Source organism: Budorcas taxicolor, chromosome 2 (assembly GCF_023091745.1).
Source record: "Budorcas taxicolor isolate Tak-1 chromosome 2, Takin1.1, whole genome shotgun sequence".
Lineage (NCBI taxonomy): Eukaryota > Metazoa > Chordata > Mammalia > Artiodactyla > Bovidae > Budorcas > Budorcas taxicolor.
Genome location: NC_068911.1, coordinates 33,493,782 through 33,514,776, shown reverse-complemented (window position 1 = coordinate 33,514,776; position 20,995 = coordinate 33,493,782). Strand labels below are relative to the sequence as shown.

At 49.0% G+C, this 20,995-nt stretch overlaps 1 protein-coding gene across 1 annotated transcript in view; it reads right to left on the bottom strand.

The window, feature by feature from the left end:
* Positions 1-2,491: 2,491 nt before the first annotated feature.
* TEKT5 (tektin 5) overlaps positions 2,492-20,995 on the bottom strand; it is a 47,617-nt gene continuing 29,113 nt past the window's right edge. The window contains exons 6-7 of the mRNA XM_052636332.1: positions 5,842-5,996; positions 2,492-2,708 (exon numbers count right to left, since the gene is read on the bottom strand). Coding sequence (XP_052492292.1) covers positions 2,492-2,708; positions 5,842-5,996 — 372 coding nt within the window. The remainder of the gene's footprint in view (positions 2,709-5,841; positions 5,997-20,995) is intronic.

The window sequence follows — 20,995 nt, the reverse complement described above, 5'->3', positions numbered from 1 at the left end:
AAAAATCCTAATTAGTGCACTGAGCACCCAGACTTTGGGTTTCTAAATACCATTCTCCAGTAAAAGGAAACAGGGTTCCTTGGAGAAATGGCTGATTCTGGGACTGGAGCAGAAAAATTCAAAATGAGCCCGGAGCATCTTATAGGGCCAGAAAGTAAGGAAGTGTTCAAAAAACAAAAGGACAGGGGCTGTCAAAGGGACATAGGAACCACGGGACATAGGATCCAACCCAAAGAACTCCCAATGTCCAAAGCTGGAACAATTTGAGCAACACAATAAATAATGTAGTATTGGATTATAGCCCAGAGTATAAAATATATAACCATGAGTAATATTGACATAAATAAATGATAGAATACATAACGGTGAAGATACTTTCTTAGAGAAGAATTACAAATAATACATGTCCATACATATACCTTCTCCCAGAGATGGAGCTTAATCCCACCCCACCTTGGGTGTAAGCTGGACTCAATGACACACTGTTAAAGAGTGGAGTACACAAAGGGATGAGCAGTAACGGGCATAGAGGAGAAGTTTGGCAGATGCCCCCTTAACTGCATGACCAGTTGTACCTCTACAGGGTGTCATGCAGACATCATGAATGCCTTCACAGGAAGGAATGAGAAAGACACTGCATTCCTGGTCTTCCCTGCCAAACCTGTAACCCCAGACTAATCACGAGAAAAGCATCAGACAAACCCACGTTCAGGGACATTTAAAGAATACCTTCAAATACCAACAAATAGAAGGACTCTTCAAAACTGTCAAGATCATGAAAAACAGGGAAAGATGGAGAAACGGCCATCAGCAGAGGAGAGCTGATAGGAAGTACAGTGTAATATACACCGGATTGGATCTTAGAACAGATAAGGTAAACAGGAAAACCAAATTCTGGAGTGTAGTTAATAGTGATGCACTAATGTTACTTCTTAGTTTTAACAAATGAACCGTAACAAACAGTTCCAACAGTTATTAGGGGGCGATGGGTGAAGGGTACGTGGAAATTCTCCATGTTGTCTTTGTGACTTTTCTAAGAACCTAAACATATTGCACAATTTAAAAGTCCATTTAAAAAAGCATTTCCTCCTGATTAAAGAGGAACACATGTTCACTGTAGATGATTAAAATATAAACAAATAAGAAACCAGCAGTTACTTACTGCTGATTTTGTTAACATTCAAGTGTATTTCAATGTCATCTTATTCTGCACTTTTTTTTTTAACTTAAAGTATAGTTAGTTGGCTCAGTGGTAAAGAATCTGCCTGCCAAGCAGGAGACCCGGGTTCGATCCCCAGAGAAGGAAATGACAACCCATTCCAGTAATCTTGCCTGGGAAGTCCCATGGACAGGGGAGCCTGGTGGGCTATAGTCCATGGGGTCTCAAAGAGTCAGACACAACTTAGTGACTTTGCAACTCCATGAACTGTAGCCCATCTTCCTCTGTCCAGGGAATTCTCCAGGCAAGAATACTGGAGTGGGTTGCCATTCCCTTCTCCAGGGGATCTTCCTGACCCAGGGCTTGAACCCAGGTCTCCTGCACTGCAGGCAGATTCTTTACCATCTGAGCCACCAGGGAAGCCCCAAACAACAACAATACTCTATTACAATAATGTAATGGATTATGGATAATTATATGGTGAAAGTGAAAGTGAAGTTGCTCAGTCATGTCCGACTCTTTGAGACCCCATGGACTGTAGCCTACCAGATTCCTCCGTCCATGGGATTTTCCAGGCAAGAGTACTGGAGTGGGCTACCATTTCCTTCTCCTGGAGATCTTCCCAACCCAGTGATTGAACCCAGGTCCCCCTCATTGTAGGCAGACGCTTTACCGTCTGAGCCACCAGGGAAGTCAATTATACGGTAAGAATACTCTATTACAAAATAAAAGTAAATAAATAAGTAAACTTGTCTATTAAGGGCAGGATTCAAACCCAGGACTTCTGGCTCCAGTTCCTAATTTTTTTGCACCACCCCACATGGCTGACAGTCACCTCCACCTTGGACCAACCTTGTTTTATAGAAACAAGCTCAGTCTGGGAACTTGTACAAGACCCCTTGGCTCCTAAGTCACAGCTGGTCTCGGGACTCCTAGCTCTGATGTCCAGTCTTTGGACACCATGGTCTATGCTGTGCTCCTTAACAGACAAAAAGGTTTTTAAAAACGTGACCTCTTCCATCCCTGGGGAGGCTGACAACCTCACAACATTCGGTCCCTGAGGGGTCACAGCACGTCTCCACCCTGGGATCCATCGTGAGGTTAGTTCTGCAGCAAGGAACAAGCTCCCAGGTCTCTGGTTTGGGCACGTTTATTTTGGCTCTTTTACATATATATATATATATACATGTTATTTTTTTTTTCCATGATAGGAGGAAAGGGAGAAAAATGACACTTTCTTTTATTTCGGTTTTTCTGCCTTTGCAAATTCTGTGCTATGTAAGGAGTGTGCGTGGAGAGGGGCGGGGTAGGGGTGGGGGGGAGGGGGCAGGCTCAAGGGCAGACGCCCATGCACGGGGTGCTGGGGAAGGTCTTCCTCATTGCCATGCACTTCTCCTTGTCGATGCACAGGGTGTTGGCCTTGATGGCCAGTTCATGCTCCAGCCGGCACTTGGTCATGACCAACAGCTGCAGCGTGTCCCGGGTCTCCCGCAGCCTCAGCTTGAGGGTCTGCAGGGTGTCGTCGATGGTGAACACCTCATTCACCAACCTGGGGAGAGAGCGGAGGGGAAGGTGGGTTCGGCCAGCCAGAGGCCATAGGTGCCTCTCCCATGTGCCAGGCGCTGGGAGACTCAGAGAGCCAGGTGGGCGGGGCTCAGCCAGCAGGAAAGACAGAGGTGGGCAAGCATGGGGTGAACACCCCACAGAGTTGCTGAGGATGGTGAGCACAAAGCGAGACACAGATGGGGTGTTCAGGAAAATAAGCCAGTGGTTCCTCAGTTAAGCACAGACTCAAGACAGGAGCCACAAGAACTAAAAGTGAAGTGAAGTGAAAGCCGCTCAGTCATGTCCGACTCTTGGCAACCCCATGGACTATACAGTTCATGGAGTTCTCCAGGCCAGAATACTGCAGTGGGCAGCCTTTCCCTTCTCCAGGGGATCTTCCAACCCAGGTCTCCCACATTGCAGGCGGATTCTTCACCAGCTGAGATCAAACCCAGGTCTCCCACATTGCAGACGGATTCTTCACCAGCTGAGATCAAACCCAGGTCTCCCACATTGCAGGCAGATTCTTTACCAGCTGAGCCACCAGGGAAACCCAAGAATACTGAAGTGGGTAGCCTATCCCTTCTCCAGGGGATCTTCCCGACCCAGGAATTGAACCATGGTCTCCTGAATGGCACACGGATTCTTTACCAGCTAAGCTACCAGGGAAGAATAAACAGACACTCAAATCCTTGCACAAATACTCGTGTGGCGCTAATGAAAAGTCAGTGAAAGTGTTAGCTGCTCAGTTGTGTCTGACTCTTGCAACTGCATGGACTATAGCCGGCCAGGCTCCTCTGTCCATGGAGTTCTCCAGGCAAGAATACTGATGTGGGTAGCTATTCCCTTCTTCAGGGGATCTTCCCTACCCAGGGATTGAATCCAGGTCTCCTGCATTGCAGGCAAATCCTTTACCGTCTGAGCCATCAGGGAAGTCCCGCGGCACAAATAACAAGAGTCAAAAGGTCGAAACAACCCAAATGTCCATCGACAGATGAACGGATGCACAAAATATGCTCTGTCCCCACATGGGGATATTATGAAAAGGAATGCGAAGAACTGACTTATTGGAAAAGACTGGTGCTGGAAAGATTGAAGGCAGGAGAAGAAGGGGACAACAGAGGACAAGATGGTTGGATGGCATCACTGACTTGATGGACATGAGTTTGAACAAGCTCCGGGAGCTGGTGATGGACAGGGAAGCCTGGTGTGGTACAGTTCACGGGGTCGCAAAGAGTTGGGCACGACTGAGTGACTGAACTGAACTGAACTGAATGAAAAGGAATGAAGTGCTGACATGTACTACAGCATGGATGGACCTTGAAGACATGGTGCTGAGTGAAAGATACCAGACACCACGTCTGAACCCCAGTACCTGTGAATGTGATGCTTTTTGGAAGAAGGATTTTTGTGGATGGAATTCACTTAAGGATCTTGAGATGAAATTATCCTCCATTAAGTGTGCTGTGCTCAGTCAGTCCTGTCTGACTCTGTGTGACCCCATGGACTGTAGCCTGCCAGGCTCCTCTGTCCATGGGATTTTCCCAGAATACTGGAATGGGTTGCCCTGCCCTCCTCCAGGGTATCTTCCTGACCCAGGGATCAAACCTGGATCTCCCGTATTGCAGGCAGATTATTTACTGTCTGAGCCACCAGGGATGGACCCTAAATCCAATGACTGATCTCCTTATAGAGAAAGGAGGGGGAGATTTGAAACACAGAGACACACAGGGAGGAAGGCCACGTGAAGATGGAGGCAGCTGCAATAATGCAGCTACAAGCCAAGGGCTGCCAGCTACCACCAGGAGCCAGGAGAGGGGCCAGGCAAAGATGCACTCTCAGAACCCCCAGAGAGAATCAACCCTGCTGACACTCTGATTTCAGAGGTTTGGCCTTTGCAAGTTTCAGAGAAGAGATCCTGTTGTTTTAAGCCACCCAGCTTGTGGTCATTTGTTACAGCAGCCTTGGGTCATGAATACACCTGTGATGGTGGGTTGGTTGTGGGGCTGGAACCCACCTGGAGGTCGGGGGAGAGACAGTGCTCAGAACTGAAGGACATGCTGCTGGGAGGACCCGGGTTGCTATCAGGGTGAGCTTCCCTGTGACAAGCCTGAGCTAGAGAGAGGTGACAGCAGCAGCCTGGAGACCCCTCTTTCCTTAGGGCTCTCTCAGCCAGCGCTGTCCAGCAGAATTTTCAGCAGCGATGGAGATAGTCCGTTCCATGCCTCCAGCCACACATAGCTCCTGACCACTTGATATGCAGTTTGTGCAAACAAGAACCTGAATTTTATTCTCAGGCAGTGACCAAGGCTGTAGAAACCTCAGCGCATGGTACCAGTCATCATTTTCTCTCTGAATATTTTTCTTCCTCCTCTTTACTCCTCCAGCTCTCTTTGCCCCATTATCTCAGCTCAGAAGGAAGACAAGCCACTGAGGTGGGCGTCGGGGGGAGCCTGCCACACGGCCACCGAGAATGAAGACAGTGTCCTGAGCTTGGAGGGGACAGAGCAGTCAAGCGACGAGCCCCAAGTCACACAGCAGGTCACAGGAAAAACACTCCCAAATCCAATGGCCATTTCCTTCCTTGCCTGACCATCGTGCCATCCCAACCCTCCACCCCTAGACTCACAAACCCTGTTTCTGGGCCTGCAGTGAGCTTGGTGCCCCTCTCCCGTCAACAGCAGCAGCTCCTCCTTAGCCAAGTGGGACGGGCAGGACTGGGCTGTTCTGAGGGCTCGCAGGTGAGAATTTCACAGAAAGGGCACTGGAGGATGGGTGAGGTGTGGGCTGGGTGCCTCTTTCACAGGAGCCTGGAGGGGGGAGGGGGGCAGGGCGGGTGTGGAGCGATCAAAGGGCAAGGACCACGCCTCCGGGCTGGGCGGCACCCTCTCATTGGCTTGGAGAGTTCCCGGAACAGAACAGGCCTACAAAACCATCCTCGCTTAGATGAGAAGGAGGCAGCGCAGAGGGGTGGCCTCCATTGGTGGGGAGACTACCACGGGCATCCTCAGAGCCCCAGGCCCCCAGTGCCCTGTGGAGTCGTAGATCCCAGTCTCCTGATGGGCGGAGTGTCCATTTTCCAGCTCCCGAAACCTGTCCCTCCCCTGCCGGCCCCCGACCCCCACCCCGAGACTCACTTGAACTGGGGGCTGTCCCTGCACAGCTCCACGTTGGGGCGCCGGGTCCGGCACTCCAGCCTCGTCTGCGCCACCTTCAGCGGGCACTCCTTGGCCATGATGGACCTTTCCAGCAGCATGATGGTGCTCTCCGTCTGGAAGATCTCCTGCAGCGTCTGCGGGGAACATTTGCGGTATCAGAAGGAACCTGACCTTGCACTTGTGTGCTTAGTCGCTCGGTCATGTCTGACTCTTTGCCACCCCGTAGATCGCAAGCCGCCAGGCTCCTCTGTCCATGGGGATTCTCCAGGCAAGAATACTGGAGGGGGTTGCCATGCCCTCCTCCAGGGGAATCTTCCCAACCTAGGGATCGAACCCAGGTCTCCTGCATTGCAGGGAGATTCCGCACCCTCTGAGCCACCAGGGAAGAACTTGAACTTAACCAACCTTAAGTACCCCCCAGAACTGAGTGTACTGAAAGCAGCACACGCCACTGTGTATAAAACGGCCGTTCTCGTCCCTGTCATCTCCGGCAGCTCTAGACCTAGGTATGAGCAATTCTGGTTTTCATGGTGCCCTTCACCTGCAAGAAGGTTCTTTAGTGGTGGACTGCGCTGACACCCCTCCCAGACTTGTCAGGGCCCAATGGGGAGGTAGTGGCAACCCACTCCAGTATTCTTGACTGGGAAATCCCCTGGACAGAGGAGCCTCACGGGCTACAGTCCCTGGGGTTGCGAAGGAGTTGGACACGACTCAGCGACTCAACAGCAACAAATAGCGAGGTGCTGTGTGCTCCGTTCTGGACAAGCCTGGAATGGTACCCTGCCACAGTGTCCCTCAACACCCTTCCTTCAATTAATCTATGAGCTTGTCTCTCTCCCTCCCTAGCATGTGAGCTGCAAGAGGCCAGGTGCTTTGCTTTATCCATTGCTACATCCCCTCCACCCATCGCCAGGCACAGAGCTCAGTGCAGAGTGAGGGCTGTCAGAAAAAATACAGCACGGCCAGTTAAATGTGAATTTCAGATCAACAGCAAAGCATTTTTAGTACAGTAAGTCCAATTTGTTCCTAAGTCCACAAGGTTAGCCTAGATACCCAATTAACACAATTGGTGATATAGTGCTGTGCGTTAATAGGTTTATAATACTTTTCACACAAATAATAGGTAAAAAAACAAAAAATAAAACATTTTTACTCTTACAGTACAGTACGTTGAAACTACAGTACTACAGTACAACAGCTGGCATACAGGGGCTGGCATCAAGTGAACAGGCAAGAAGAATTACTGACTCGAGGAAGTAGAGGAGGTGGGAGATGGTAGAGCTGAAGGATCGTAAGCAATGGGAGACAGTGTGTGCGCGGAGTCACTTAATCGTGTCCGATTCTTTTCAACCCTTTGGACTGTAGCCCAGCAAGCTTCTCTGTCCATGGGATTTTTCAGGCAAGAATACTGGAGTGGGTTGCCATTTCCTCCTCCAGGGGATCTTCCCGACCCAGGAGGGCAAGCTGCAATTTCACTCACTCCCGACATTAATGGAACACAAGTTCACATCTTTGAAAGTTCACAACTTGAAGGTTCATATATAGGGGATTTACTGATATGTCTCAACTATTGCATAACACATACTTACCTTAGAGAGTTGTCTGCTGTTGATCTAAAATTCAAGTGGAACTGGACATCCTGCATTCTTATTTGCTAAATATGGCAACTCTACTCATAGTAGGAGCTCAATAAACATCCATTGAATGAATGAATGAATCACAGTGGGACCTCGAAGTCTAGATTTTTAGTTAGTTCCCCAAGGGTCCTTATGCACACTGAAGTTTTGGACCAGTGTGCCCTGAAATTTATATGGTCCTGTCACAGATTTTAATATGCAGAGTACTGTTACATGTGAGTATACCAGTGCTCCTGAATGGGGTGGGGACTGCAAGTCTAAGACCCTGCCTCACTTTTAGGGACTTTACAATCGTACTGTTTTTCTCTTTGACATGAGCGCCGAACAATTGATGCTTTTAAACTGTGGTGTTGGAGAAGACTCTTGAGAGTCCCTTGGACTGCAAGGAGATCAAACCAGTCCATCCTAAAGGAAATCAGTCCTTTTCCAAAGGAAATCACTGGAAGGACTGATGCTGAAGCTGAAACTCCAATACTTTGTCCACCTGATGCAAAGAACTGACTCACTGGAAAAGACCCTGATGCTGGGAAAGATTGAAGGCAGGAGGAGAAGGGGACGACAGGATGAGATGGTTGGACGGCATCACTGGCTCTTTGAACATGAATTTGAGCAAGCCCCAGGAGTTGGTGATGGACAGGGAAGCCTGGCATGCTGCAGTCCATGGGGTCGCAAAGAGTCGTACATGACTGAGTGAATGAACTGAACTGAACTGAAGTGATAAAATACTCACAAATCATAACATGACTATTTTAGCTGGCTAGGGCCCATATTTTATGGGCAACAAGAAATTGCTTAAAAGAGATTTTTTTCCCCGAAGAAGTAAAGTCCTGGCTTCCCTATTACCTTAACACATTATTGACTGGAGATGTATGAATATATCTTTTGTCACCCAAGCATTATTGACTGGAGATGTATCAATATGTTTTTAGACAGTGATACAATTAACATCACTGTGTGAAGTTGTTAGAACTTGAAGTTGATCAAAGATTCATTATCCAACTTCTGACTGTCATTATCATTCACATTTTGCTCCCTTAGGGGTTTTTGATCCAACCTTATGTATATTATAAATGCAAGTTTATTACCAAAAATTTTCAAAAGTGATGCATTGCAAAATTTTGAGTGAAGAAGCATTTTTCATTGAATTTTATGCAGATACTTTTTCTGATTGTCTGAGCAACACATATACCAGTATCTTAGAAGATGACAGTTCTTCAGATTATAATTCTGATTCAGATGATATGAATATTAGACCAAAAAAAAAAAGACAAAAAATCTTAGTGATGGATTCTGAAACAGAAAGTGAAAATGAAACTCATGGTGCTGGAGAAGACTTTACAGGTGTGGCTTCTCAGATGGCACAGTGATAAAGAATCCACCTGCCGATGCAGGAGACACAAAAGACACAGATTCAATCCTTGGGTCAATAAGACCCCCTGGAGGAGGTCATGGCAGCCCACTCCAGTATTCTTGCCTGGGAAATCCCGTGGACGGAGGAGTCTGGTGGGCTACATTCCACAGGGTCATAAAGAGTCGGACACGACTGAAGTGACTTAGCGCACACACACACAGGTGAAACTACTGAATATAATAACCCACAAAGTGTTAGTGAAATAACAGGAATTAATTTTGGCCAGCCAAAATAAAAATCGCTGGCCACAGGCACTAGTTTCTGGAAAAACCACTCAGCATGCCCTGGTCAATAATGAATTTGCATGCAGCTTAGTCACTCAGTCGCGTCCAACTCTTTGCGACCCTTTGGGCAGTAGCCTGCCAGGTTCCCCTGTCCATGGATTCTCCAGGCAAGAATACTGGGATGGGTTGCCAGGCCCTCCTCCAGGGGATTTTCCCCACCTGGGGCTCAAACCCGAGTTTCCTGTGTCTCCTGAAATGGCAGATGGGTTCTTTACCATTGAGCCACCTGGGAAGCCCTACCTTAAGGAAAAAAAAAATAAAGCCTACAAAGTGAACACGTCTCTGTTTCAAGAGAACAAAAGGATGCCCTTTTCCTACTTGGGCTGAGACAGAGGCAGAGTTATCTGAGGGTGGGGTGGGAGGGGGTGCTACACTGCCTCTTTCAAATCCCACCAAGGAGGGAGACTGGCCCCTCACCTGGTCCTCAGTGGGCCACCCAGACCAGAGCAACGCCAGCCAGAGGCTGGTTAAACGCTATCCCATAAGAATGTTCCGTGCCCAGCACGTGGGAAGGTAAACACTCCACTGAGTGGGGAGAACAGCTCCTTAGAAGCCCAGGGGATTTTTCTCAGAAACTTACCCTTTGGATATGCAGGTATGCAAAGCTCAGAGAGCACGCCCAACACAGTGTAGAATAAAACTGGGCCTTCCAACCCAGGTGGCCCAGTGGTAAAGAATCCACCCGCCAAGCAGGAGGATTTTTGGCAGGTAGGTTCTTTACTACTGAGCCACATGGGAATCCCCATTATGCTTCATTACAGGATACTCAACACAGTTCCCTGCACTGTATAAGAGATCCTTGTTATTTTATGTAAAGAAGTGTATGGACCCTCAACTCACACCACCAAAGTGAAAGTGTTAGTAGCTCAGTGGTGTCCGACTCTTTGTGACCCCATGGACTGTAGCCCACCAGGCTCCTCTGTCCATGGAATTCTCCAGGCAAGAATACTGGAGTGGGTAGCCATCCCCTCCTCCAGGGGATCTTCCTGACCCAGAGATCAAACCTGGTCTCCTGTATTGCAGGCAGATTTTCTACTGTCTGAGCCATCAGGGAAGCATGTATCTGCTCATCCCAAACTCCTCACTTATCCCTCCCACCCCCTTCCCCCTTTGGTAACCATAAGTTTGTTTTCTGTGTCTGTGAGTCAGTTTTGTAAATAAATTTATTTGTATCATAGTTTAGATTCCATGTATAAGGGCCATCATAGGGTATTTGTCTTTCTCTTTCTGATTTACTTCACTTAGTGTGATAATCTCTAGATCCACCCATATTGCTGCAAATGGCATTATTTCATTGTTTTTTATGGCTGAGTAGCATTCCATTATTGGAGACGGCAATGGCACCTCACTCCAGTATTCCTGCCTGGAAAATCTCATGGACGGAGGAGCCTGGAAGGCTGCAATCCAGGGGGTCGCTGAGGGTCAGACACGACTGAGCGACTTCACTTTTACTTTTCACTTTCATGCATTGGAGAAGGAAATGGCAACCCACTCCAGTGTTATTGCCTGGAGAATCCCAGGGACGGGGGAGCCTGGTGGGCTGCCATCTATGGGGTCGCACAGAGTCGGACACGACTGAAGCGACTTAGCAGCAGCAGCAGCAGCATTCCATTATACAGCACATGTTCTACCCATTCATCTATCCATGGACCTTTAGGTCATTTCCATGTCTTGGCTATTGTGAATAGTGCCACTATGATCATTGGAGTGCATGTATCTTTTTGAATTAGAGTTTTCTCCAGGAATGGGATTGTTGGATCATATGGTAACTCTATTTTTAGTTTTTTGAAAAACCTCCATACTGTTTTTCCACAGCGGCTGTACCAATTTACATCCCCACCAACAGTGTAGGAGGGTTCCCTTTTATCCACACCCTCTGTAGATTTTCTGTAGATTTTCTTTGATGATGAAAAGACCTATCTCTTGACTTTAGCGAAAGGGTGGACATTCATTCACATGCTCAATCATTTCTTCATTCACTCACTAATTTATGGATTCATTGATTCACTCATTGACTTAACCGTGGATGAGGCACCTATTGGGTGCTAAGCACTGTTGTAGGTAGTGGACACAGCAGTGCACAGAACAGGTAGAAAACACCATCTTCAAGGAGTTACATTCTAGTACAGCGGTCCCCAACCTTTTTGGCACCAGAGACAAGTTACATGGAAGACAGGCTTTCCATGGACCAGTGAGGCAGGGTATGGTTTCAGGATGCTTCAAGAGAGTTACATTTATTGTGCACTTTATTTCTATTATTATTACATCAGTTCCACCTCAGATCATCAAGCATTAGATCCCCCAGAGGTTGGGGACCCCTGTTCTAGTGGGTTATTTGCCCACTTCTTTAGGCAAGATTTATTAAGCACCTGGGCTTCCCAGTTGGTGCTAGTGGTAAGGAACCTGCCTGCCAATGCAGGAGATATAGATTCAATCCCTGGGTCAGGAAGATCCCCTGGAGGAGGGCATGGCAACCCACTCCAGTATTCTTGCCTGGAGAATCCCATGGACAGAGGAGTCTGGTGGGCTATAGTCCATGGAGTTGCAAAGAGTTGGACGCAGCTGAAGTGACTAAGCACGCACACACATTTAGCACCCATAAGCCCTTACTACAACTCCAACCATCTTTGTGCTGTGCTGTGCTAATTTGCTTCAGTCGTGTCTGACTCTTTGCAACCCTATGGACTGTAGCCCGCCAGGCTCCTCTGTCCATGGGGTTCTCCAGGCAAGAATATTGGAGTGGGTTGTCGTGCCCTCCTCCAGGGGATCTTCCTGATCCAAGGATCGAACCCATGTCTCTTACGTTTCCTGCATTGGCAGCTGGGTTCTTTACCACTAGTAGCACCACCTGGGAAGTGACCATCTTTGCCATCACAGAAGTTCAAGTTCCTTTCTCCCTGTTAACACAAATTTGAGTGCCTTTAGTGTGCAGGATATTGGTGGGAGATGCCATCACTAGGAGGCATCCAGTACATTTCAGTTTTCCGGGAACTCTCATGTGAGCACAGCAGTGAGGCAGGAAGACAGCAGCTCCCAGAGAAAACTAAAGCTTACTAATTATTTTTCAAACCTGAGGACCACTTCCAGGAGCATGGGGCCAGCCTGTCCTGGCACAGCCTCCCAACACTTGCTCATCTCCCTTGATTGGCAGAGAGCAGCTGCAGGATCCAGAGACTTCTGCAGGCAACAGGCTCCAGTTACATGTTAACAAGCCTGCTCTGCTTTCGTTATACGTATCTTTCTACCGCGTGCACGCGTTAAGTCGCTTCAGTGTCAGAATCTTTGCGACCCTATGGGCTGTAGCCCGCTAGGCTCTGTCTTTGGCATTCTCCAGGCAGGAACGCTGGAGTGGGTTGCCATGCCCTCTTCCAGGGGATCTTCCCGACCCAGGGATCAAAACCCACCTCTTTTATGTCTCCTGCATTGGCAGGCGGGTTCTTCACCACTTGCACCACCTGGGAAACCCAGCTACTCTCTACTCCTGGCAAATGCTGTTGGTTTTCCATCCATAGAATAATATAATTACATTTTACGACTTGAATGAAACATGTAAAGTGAGTAACAGCCCAGGTGGTGGGGCGGGGGTGGGGGGGGCCAGGCAGGTAAAATCAGGAAGGGTGATGGTGAAGGAGGGTGCTAAGGGGCACTATGAAACCCCTTACCCCCCCGTCTCCTCCTCGGGGCTGGCTTTTGGCGGTGTGATGGGGCAGTTGGAACAGACTCTTGTTTTTCCTCCATGCCACCACCCCTTCCCACCCCACCTCACCCCCTAGCATTTCTCGAACAGACCTGCCTGTGGATTTTCCAGAACAGAAGGGGTTTTCCAGAATTGGCTCTTCTAGAACCCCCTGATGACTCACACCCAAGGCAAATCTGCCCAGGCGGGTCTAAACTCTGCCGAAAAATATTCCTCCAAACCTCCTGTCCAGCCTCCGTCACTCACAGCCAGGGTCCTCTTCAATGGAAGAGAAAAAAAAAAAGATATACACACACACTCTGTCTGGGGGGCAGCCCCTGATGCCTACTACAGTCCTTCCTGCCTGTGCACCTCCAAAAGCCCTGGGGGCAGTGACTCAGCTTCCAGAAGTTTGAGGAATGTGACCTCCAAGGGGCAGGAGGCAGAGACCACCTGGGCTGACCAGAGGCAGGGGCTGGAGACAGAACAGCCTTGGCCTTCAGGCTCAGCAGGAAGCTAAGGTGCCAAGACTGAGCTCTGAACTCCAGGGCAGCCTAGTCCCTAGACCCCAAATTCCATGATGTCCCCCAAGGAGAAGAGCTTGGAGGAGGGTAACCCACATATCCCAGTGTGTCCACTCCTGGTCTATACTATATACACTGAAGGAGCCCAAGACCACTCTGGAACATACGTGTCAAGGAGGTTCAGTGAGCCGGCAGCACCCAGCTGCCTGTGACCACAGAGACGGACGTGTAAAAAATGGTAAATGAGCAGGTGGAGGATTTGGGCAGCCCATAGATGGATTAACCTCACATCCAGAGGGACAATGCAAGGTGAGGAACTGGGAAACAGAATGAGCTATCTGACACAATCCCTTTTGAGAAAAGTAAAGATCCTTGCACAAGCAATGGCAATCCATGTTTTGTAAGAACACATTTAAATGGGTGGCAGAGGAGGAGTGGTTAGGTTGCATCTGACTCAATGGAGATGAGTTTGAGCAAACTTTGGGAGATAGTGAAGGACAGAGGAGCCTGGTGTGCTGCAGTCCATGGGGCTGCAAAGAGTCAAACACGACTGAGTGACTGAACAACATTTAAATCAACAGGTCAACATTCTTTAAAGAGGTCATATTCATTCATTCATTCAAATAGTCCCTGACCGCAAGGTCATCTATGGGAGAATAGGAGTTACCCTGAAGTTTAGGGATAAAAGGGTATAAACAAGGAAATAAGGGGCTTTGTACAAACACATGTGCCAGGAGCCAAGACGTATGATAAACTTACCTCTCTTCCCCAGGATCAAGAGGAGAAAAAATCCCCATAATCCTATCAGAGCTAAGGTTTCTTTTTAAAATAACTTTTCTAAGGGAGAAATTCTATTAAAGACAAAATGCTATCTAAGTGTACTGTGCTGTGCCTCACAGTCGTGTCCGACTCTTTGCGACCCCGTGGACTGTAGCCCACCAGGCTCCTCCGTCCATGGAGTGGGCTGCCATTTCCTTCTCCAGGGGATCTTCCCAACTCAGGGATCGAACCCGGGTCTCCCACATAATGGGTGTTCATTCTTGCATTTGTTTGCCCATTAGCATTATCTGGACAGTTTTTTAAACTGCAGCTGTCTGCCCCCCTCCACCAGAGGTTCAGATTCCATTGGCCCGGGATACAGTGGGTGTCAAAAGGCTTCAGGAACTCCCTAAAGGTGCAGCCAGAGTCAGGAAACACTGATGCGGGTGATAGAGATGTGCAAATGCTAAAGAGTCCCAAGGGGAAGGAGATGGATTGAGGACTCTGGTTAGGGACTTGGAGGTGCAACTCAAGACTGTCCATCTTGGCAGGAAAACCCCAAGTGGAGGCACGGGAGTAATTTCATCCCTTGAAGATATTTTTGGAGATGCGCATGTGGGTGACCTGTGCACCATGGGCTTGGGTTTCCAGCATGGGGTCTGGGGGAAAAGAGGCTGCCTCATCACAGGGTTTTCAAGTTTCTGGGGGAAATTTGACATCAACAATTGGAAATCCTGGTGCTCAGCCCAGAGCTGTGCCCTTGTTCCACACTGTGGTTGCTTAGGCGATCCAGACCCCGGCCCAGGCAGGCAGGAAGCTCAGAGCACAGGCAGCCTTGCCAGGCAAGTCTGTACATGCTCTGTGGCTCAGAATCGCTCAGACCCAAGGCGCCTGTTATATGCATGTGGGCACGCACGCGCGCGCACACATATACGGAATGAGTGTCTCGAACATCTTCACCACCCTCTGCAGGGGGAAGAAGATAGAGGTGTTTGAGACATTCAATTACCCACTCACCTACCCACCTGCCCGTGGAGCTGGTGTATCTCACAATCCACATCTAACCCAGCATGCTCCCACCGCAGGGCCTTTGCAGGGACTGTTTCCACTGCCAGGGACTCTCCTTCCCCAGATCTCCACATGGCTCATTCCCTCATGCCCTTCTGGTTATGGCTAAAATGCCCAGAAGACCTTTCTCTGATCATTTCCTTTAAACTTACAACCCCCAAACCGGCCAGCACTCCCAATTGTTCAAATTCTGCTTTCTTTTCTCTATAGTCCTTATACCTTCTGACATACTGTGCTTTATTCATTAAAGAGCCTCTTGATGAAGGTAAAAGAGGAGAGTGAAAGAGCTGGCTTAAAAGTCAACATTCAAAAAACAAAGATCATGGCATCCTATCCCATCACTTCATGGCAAATAGATGGGGAAACAGTGGAAAGAGTCTTTATTTTATTAACCCAAGACTTTATTTTCTTGGACTCCAAAATCACTGTGGATGGTGACTGCAGCCATGAAATTAAAAGATGCTTGCTCCTTGGAAGAAAAGCTATGACAAACCTAGACAGCATATTAAAAAGCAGAGACAAAGGTCTATATAGTCAAAGCTATGGTTTTCCCAGTAGTCATGTACACATTTAGGCCACGAGTCATGTGAGAGTTGGACCATAAAGAAGGCTGAGAGCCGAAGAATTGATGCTTTTGAACTATGGTGTTGGAGAAGACTCTTGAGAGTCCCTTGGACAGCAAGGAGATCAAACCAGTCAATCCTAAAGGAAATCAACCCTGAATGTTTATTGGAAGGACTGATAATGAAGCTGAAGCTCCAGTCGTTTGGCCACCTGATGCAAAGAGCCGACTCACTGGAAAAGACCCTAATGCTGGGAAAGATTGAAGGTGGGAGAAAAAGGGGGTGACAGAGGAGATGGTTGAATGGCATCATCGATTCAATGGACATGAGTTCGAGCAAACTCTGGGAGATAGCAAAGGACAGGGAAGCCTGGTATGCTGCAGTCCATGGGATCGCAAAGAGTCGGACATCGAGCTGCTCAACAACAACATTAATGTTGTCAATCATCCTCTACCAGGGAGTAAGCTCCATGTGGGGAAGGATTTTTGTTTTGCTCTCTGCTGAATCCCCCACTGCCTAAACCAATCAGTGCGTGGGACATAGTAATAATATCACCTAACACTTAAAATAGTGCTGACAGCGTGCCAGGCATTTTGCTAAAAGCCGTATATATTGACCAATTGCTCAGTCATTCAGTGGTATCCAACTATTTGCGACCCCGTGGACTGCAGCCCGCCAGGCTCCTCTGCCCATGGAATTTTCCAGGTAAGAATACTGGAGTGGGTTGCATTTCCTATTCCAGGGGATCTCAGGGATAGAACCCGAGTATCCTGACTCAGGGATAGAACCCGAGTCTCCTGCATTAGTAGGCAGATTCTTTGCCACTGTGCCATCTGGGAAGCCCACTGACTAATTAGTAGATACTTAATGAACACTTCCTCTCTAGATGGACCAATGCACACCATGAGGTGTTTGCTTAAGTAGAAAGCAGAGACATTGGCACCAGACAGCCTGAATCTCTCCAAATCCCAGCCCCAGCACATCCAAGCTGGGTGACCTTAAGCAAGTGTCCTAGGCTCTCTGAGCCTTTCTAGTAAAATGGGGATCACAGCCACTCCATAGAGTGGAGGTGAGGCCATTGTGCCAGGCCTGGGAGAAGGAGCTCTTGGGAACCTTAGCAAGTATATAAAGCCCTTCACTGCTGGCACACAAAGCTAGCAACACTCCTTTGTGGTAACTTGAAAAGCATTGGCACCAAGTCCTGCTCTTCCCAAAGCAAGCCCGTGCCTGTTGTGCATGTTCCTCCCACAAACACGCCCTGGAAAAAGCCATCGTGCCCCTCCTTCCATCTTCCCTTGGCCAGCTAGAGAGCTCTAGCCCTCCTTCCCTGTTTGCCTTTCTCCCCAGTCCCTGAGCTGGGGAAGCCTCCTGGGGCAGGACGAAGGGCTACCTGCTGTGGGATTGGCCCAGGTGCTCACCCCATGGGAGGAGTCTCCGCAGCCTTGGCCCAAAGCTGGAACTCAGTTGGGAAGGAGGGTCCCCAGGCCCTAGACTGAGAAAGGGGTAGTTCTAAGCCTCCTGTGTACCAGGCATAAGGGGCAAGGAAGGCAGGTCCCTTCAGCTCACTGAGTCCCTCTGCAGTCACACAGATCTAGGTTCAAATACCAGCTCTGGCTCTTCCCCACTGTGTGCTCTTCAACGGGTCACTTACCCTCTCTGTGCCATATATATTCGTGTATTCAACATCCACTGAGCCTCTTCACTCGTAGCCCCATCTATGGGGCCAGACACTGTACGGAGCACTTGTTCTTTTTGTTGTTGTTTGGTTGCTAAGCCTTGTCCGACCCTTTGCGACCCCATGGACTGTAGCCCACAGGGCTCCTCTGTCTATGGGATTTCCCAGGCAAGAATACTGTGAATGTGAAGTGAAAGTGAAAGTTGCTCAGTTGTGTCCGACTCTTTGCAACCCCATGGACTGTATATCCACGGAATTCTCCAGGCCAGAAAGCTGGAGTGGGTAGTCAGTCCCCTTCTCTGGAGGATCTTCCCAACCCAGGGATTGAACCCAGGTCTCCCACATGGCAGGCGGATTCTTTACCAGGGAAGCCCAGAATACTGTAGTGGGTTGTCATTTCCTTCTCCAGGAGATCTTCCCAACCCAGGGACAGAACTCCCATCTTGTGCTTGGCAGGCAGATTCTTTACCATGCAGTCACCTGGGAAACCCATGCTTTTATTATCATGCTATAAAGTTAGCATAATAGTAATAAATCACCCACCAGGTTACCGTGCAGATTAAATGAGATACTGTATATAAAATGCTGAGTCCAGTGCAGGCATGTGCCATGAGGCTGTCCCTCCTGCCCGCCCTACGCCCAGCTCCCATCCTGCAGTGTTCAGTCCCTTAGGAGACTTTTCCTTTGGGATAATTGTTGTTTAATGTCAGACAATAGGAAACTCAGAGTTTGTCTCTGCAGGCGACTTCAGTCCCCTCAGACGTCCAGTCCAGGGCTCAACTTCCATCAACCCACTTATTAGGGCGTAAGGGGTCAGGGCAGGGGTTGCCTGTGCAGTGGAGGAGGAGTGTCCTCTTTCTCAGCTTCTAGAATGCGGCTCAGGGAGGGTCGGCTCAAGGTAGAAGGTGGGTCAGTCCTCCAACCCCCAACCCCCCAGCCCCGCCTGAGGAACCAAAGAGCTTTTTGTTCACAGCACCCCTCTACCTTCCCAATGCCCCACTCTCCTCCCCACCCCCCGCCCCAGCTCCAGGCAGATTCCCAGCCACGGGGGCCTCTTTGCAGGGTGTCTTGGAGGTAAGAGTCCTGGGCAGGAAGTCAGGAGACTGGGGTCCCATCCAAGCCCTAACACAAACCAGCTGTGGAACTCACACCTCGCTTAGAGCCCTGGGCTGTGGGGGCCTCAATTTCCTTATCCAGCAAATGGGGACTCAAGACCTGTCTCCCTCACCAGTTAGGGTGCTGTAAGTGCTCCTGGACCAAGTTCAAGCTCTAATCCATCACCCATCACCTCCGCGTGCCCGGAACCACGTCCTCTGAGATCGAGTCTGAGAGCTGTTGTTAATAGCTGCAGGTGTGGCTGTGTGTGTGCAAGTGCGTATATGTGCAGGTGTGTCTGTGTCTGTGATCAACCCCCCTCAGATGTCTGGGAGTCCCAGCACATAGCCTTCTGGAGCACCTTGAAGATGCTGCAGACAGGCGACACATTTTTCTCTAAAGCTCTGGGTGGTAGATATTTTCCGCTTTAGGAGACGTATAGTTTCTGTCACATACAGTTTCTCAGTTTCTGAGCTCAACTCAGCCAAGGCAGTGCACAATTAACCCCGGACAACACAGAAATGTATGGGGGAATCTGTGTTCCAATAAAACTTTATTTACAAAAACAGTCAGGGGAGGGGCAGATTTGGCCCCAGGGCTGGTAGTATGATGGGCTTCCCAGGTGGCTCAGTGGGTAAAGAATCCACCTGCCAATGCAGGAGATGCAGGATCGATCCTTGGGTCAGGAAGATCCCCTGGAGAAGGGAATGGCAACCCAGTCCAGTATTCTTGCCTGGAGAACCCCCTGAATAAGGAGCCTGGCGGGCTACAGACCAATGGGGGTCTCAAAGAGTCAGACACGACGGAGCATGCACGCAGTCCGTATCTCATCACAGAGGAAGTCCTGATCCCTCTAAGCCTCCCATCACGCACAAGGCTGCTGCTCCTTTGAGGTTTCCCACGTTCAGAGAGTAATTTCTCCAACAGCTTTGCTACTCAGGGGGTGGTCTGTGGACCAGCATGGCTGGACTCTGAGCGCTTGTCATACATGCAGAGTCTCGGGCCCCACCCCAGACCTCCCAAGGTGCTGCGCATTTTAACAAAACGCTGAGCTGACCACACGCACGGTAAAGTTTTAAAGCAGAAGGACATGGTTGGGTTTGTTGTTTGAGGCAGATTTCTCCAGCTGCCGTTAGGAGGGTGGGCAGAGGGCACAAAGCTGGGAAGAAGATGGCCAGCGAGGAACTGAGAGGCAGGAGGGCCCACACCGAGTCCAGATGGAGAGACACAGAGGGAACAAGGTCACAAGGGGATACGAAGGGCAAAATGTGGCATGCTGTAATGGTCGGAGTGTGCTGAGGGAGGAAGCACCAGCCCCTAAAATCAGAAGGCTGCTGTTCAAAGGCCAGCACCACACCACTAAGCACATGGGCTTGGCAAATGGCCAAACCTCTCTGGGCCTCAGTTTCCCCATCTGTATAATGGAGATAATAACAATATCTACCTCAGAGGGTGACTGTGAGGATTAATTCAGGTACCCCATGCTAAGCACAATGGCTGCACTAACAAGCACTCTGTTGACCTCAGCACTTTCTATCCATCCACCCATTCATCCATGTATCCACCTATGTACCCATCCATCCATGCATATATCCACCTATGTACCCATCCATCCATCCACCCATCCATCCATATATCCACCTATGTACCCATCCATCCATCTGTATATCCACCTATGTACCCATCCATCCATCCACCCATCCATCCATATATCCACCTACCTACCCATCCATCCATGTATCCATCCATGTCTACTTATCTTCTACCTTTTATCCTTTCTTCTAAAAAATATTTATTTATTTGGCTGCACCGGGTCTTATTTGTGGCACACAGCATGTGGGATCTGGTTCCCTCACTAGGGATCAAACCAGGCCCCCTGCATTGGGAGCGCAGAGTCTTAGCCACTGGACCACCAGGGAATTCCCTTTCTTTTAAAAAAGTGAAACCTTAATGCCAGGAGACCAAGTCTTCTCAGTCTTGGAGCTATTGATATTTGGGGCAGGGTTATTCTGTTATTCTGCACTGTAGGATGTTTAACTGCATTCCTGGTCTCTACCCACTGGGTGCCAATAGGAGCCCCTCCCAAGTCGTAACGACCAAAAATGTCTCCAAACATTGTCAGATGTTCCCTCGTATAAAATTGTCCCATTGGAGGGCACTGATCTAGATATTATCGTTGTTGTTGTTGTTAGGCTGTGTTGGTGGGAGCAGGGAAGATGCTCACACTGACTTAAAGAATAAACTCTGGAGCAGAACACCTAGATTCAAATCCTGACTCTGCCATTTACTAGCTGCAGTGGTAAGGGCTTTCAGTTTAGTTCAGTCGCTCAGTCGTGTCCGAGTCTTTGCGACCCCATGAATTGCAGCACGCCAGGCCTCCTTGTTCATCACCAGCTCCTGGAGTTCACTCAGACTCACGTCCATCGAGTCAGTGATGCCAT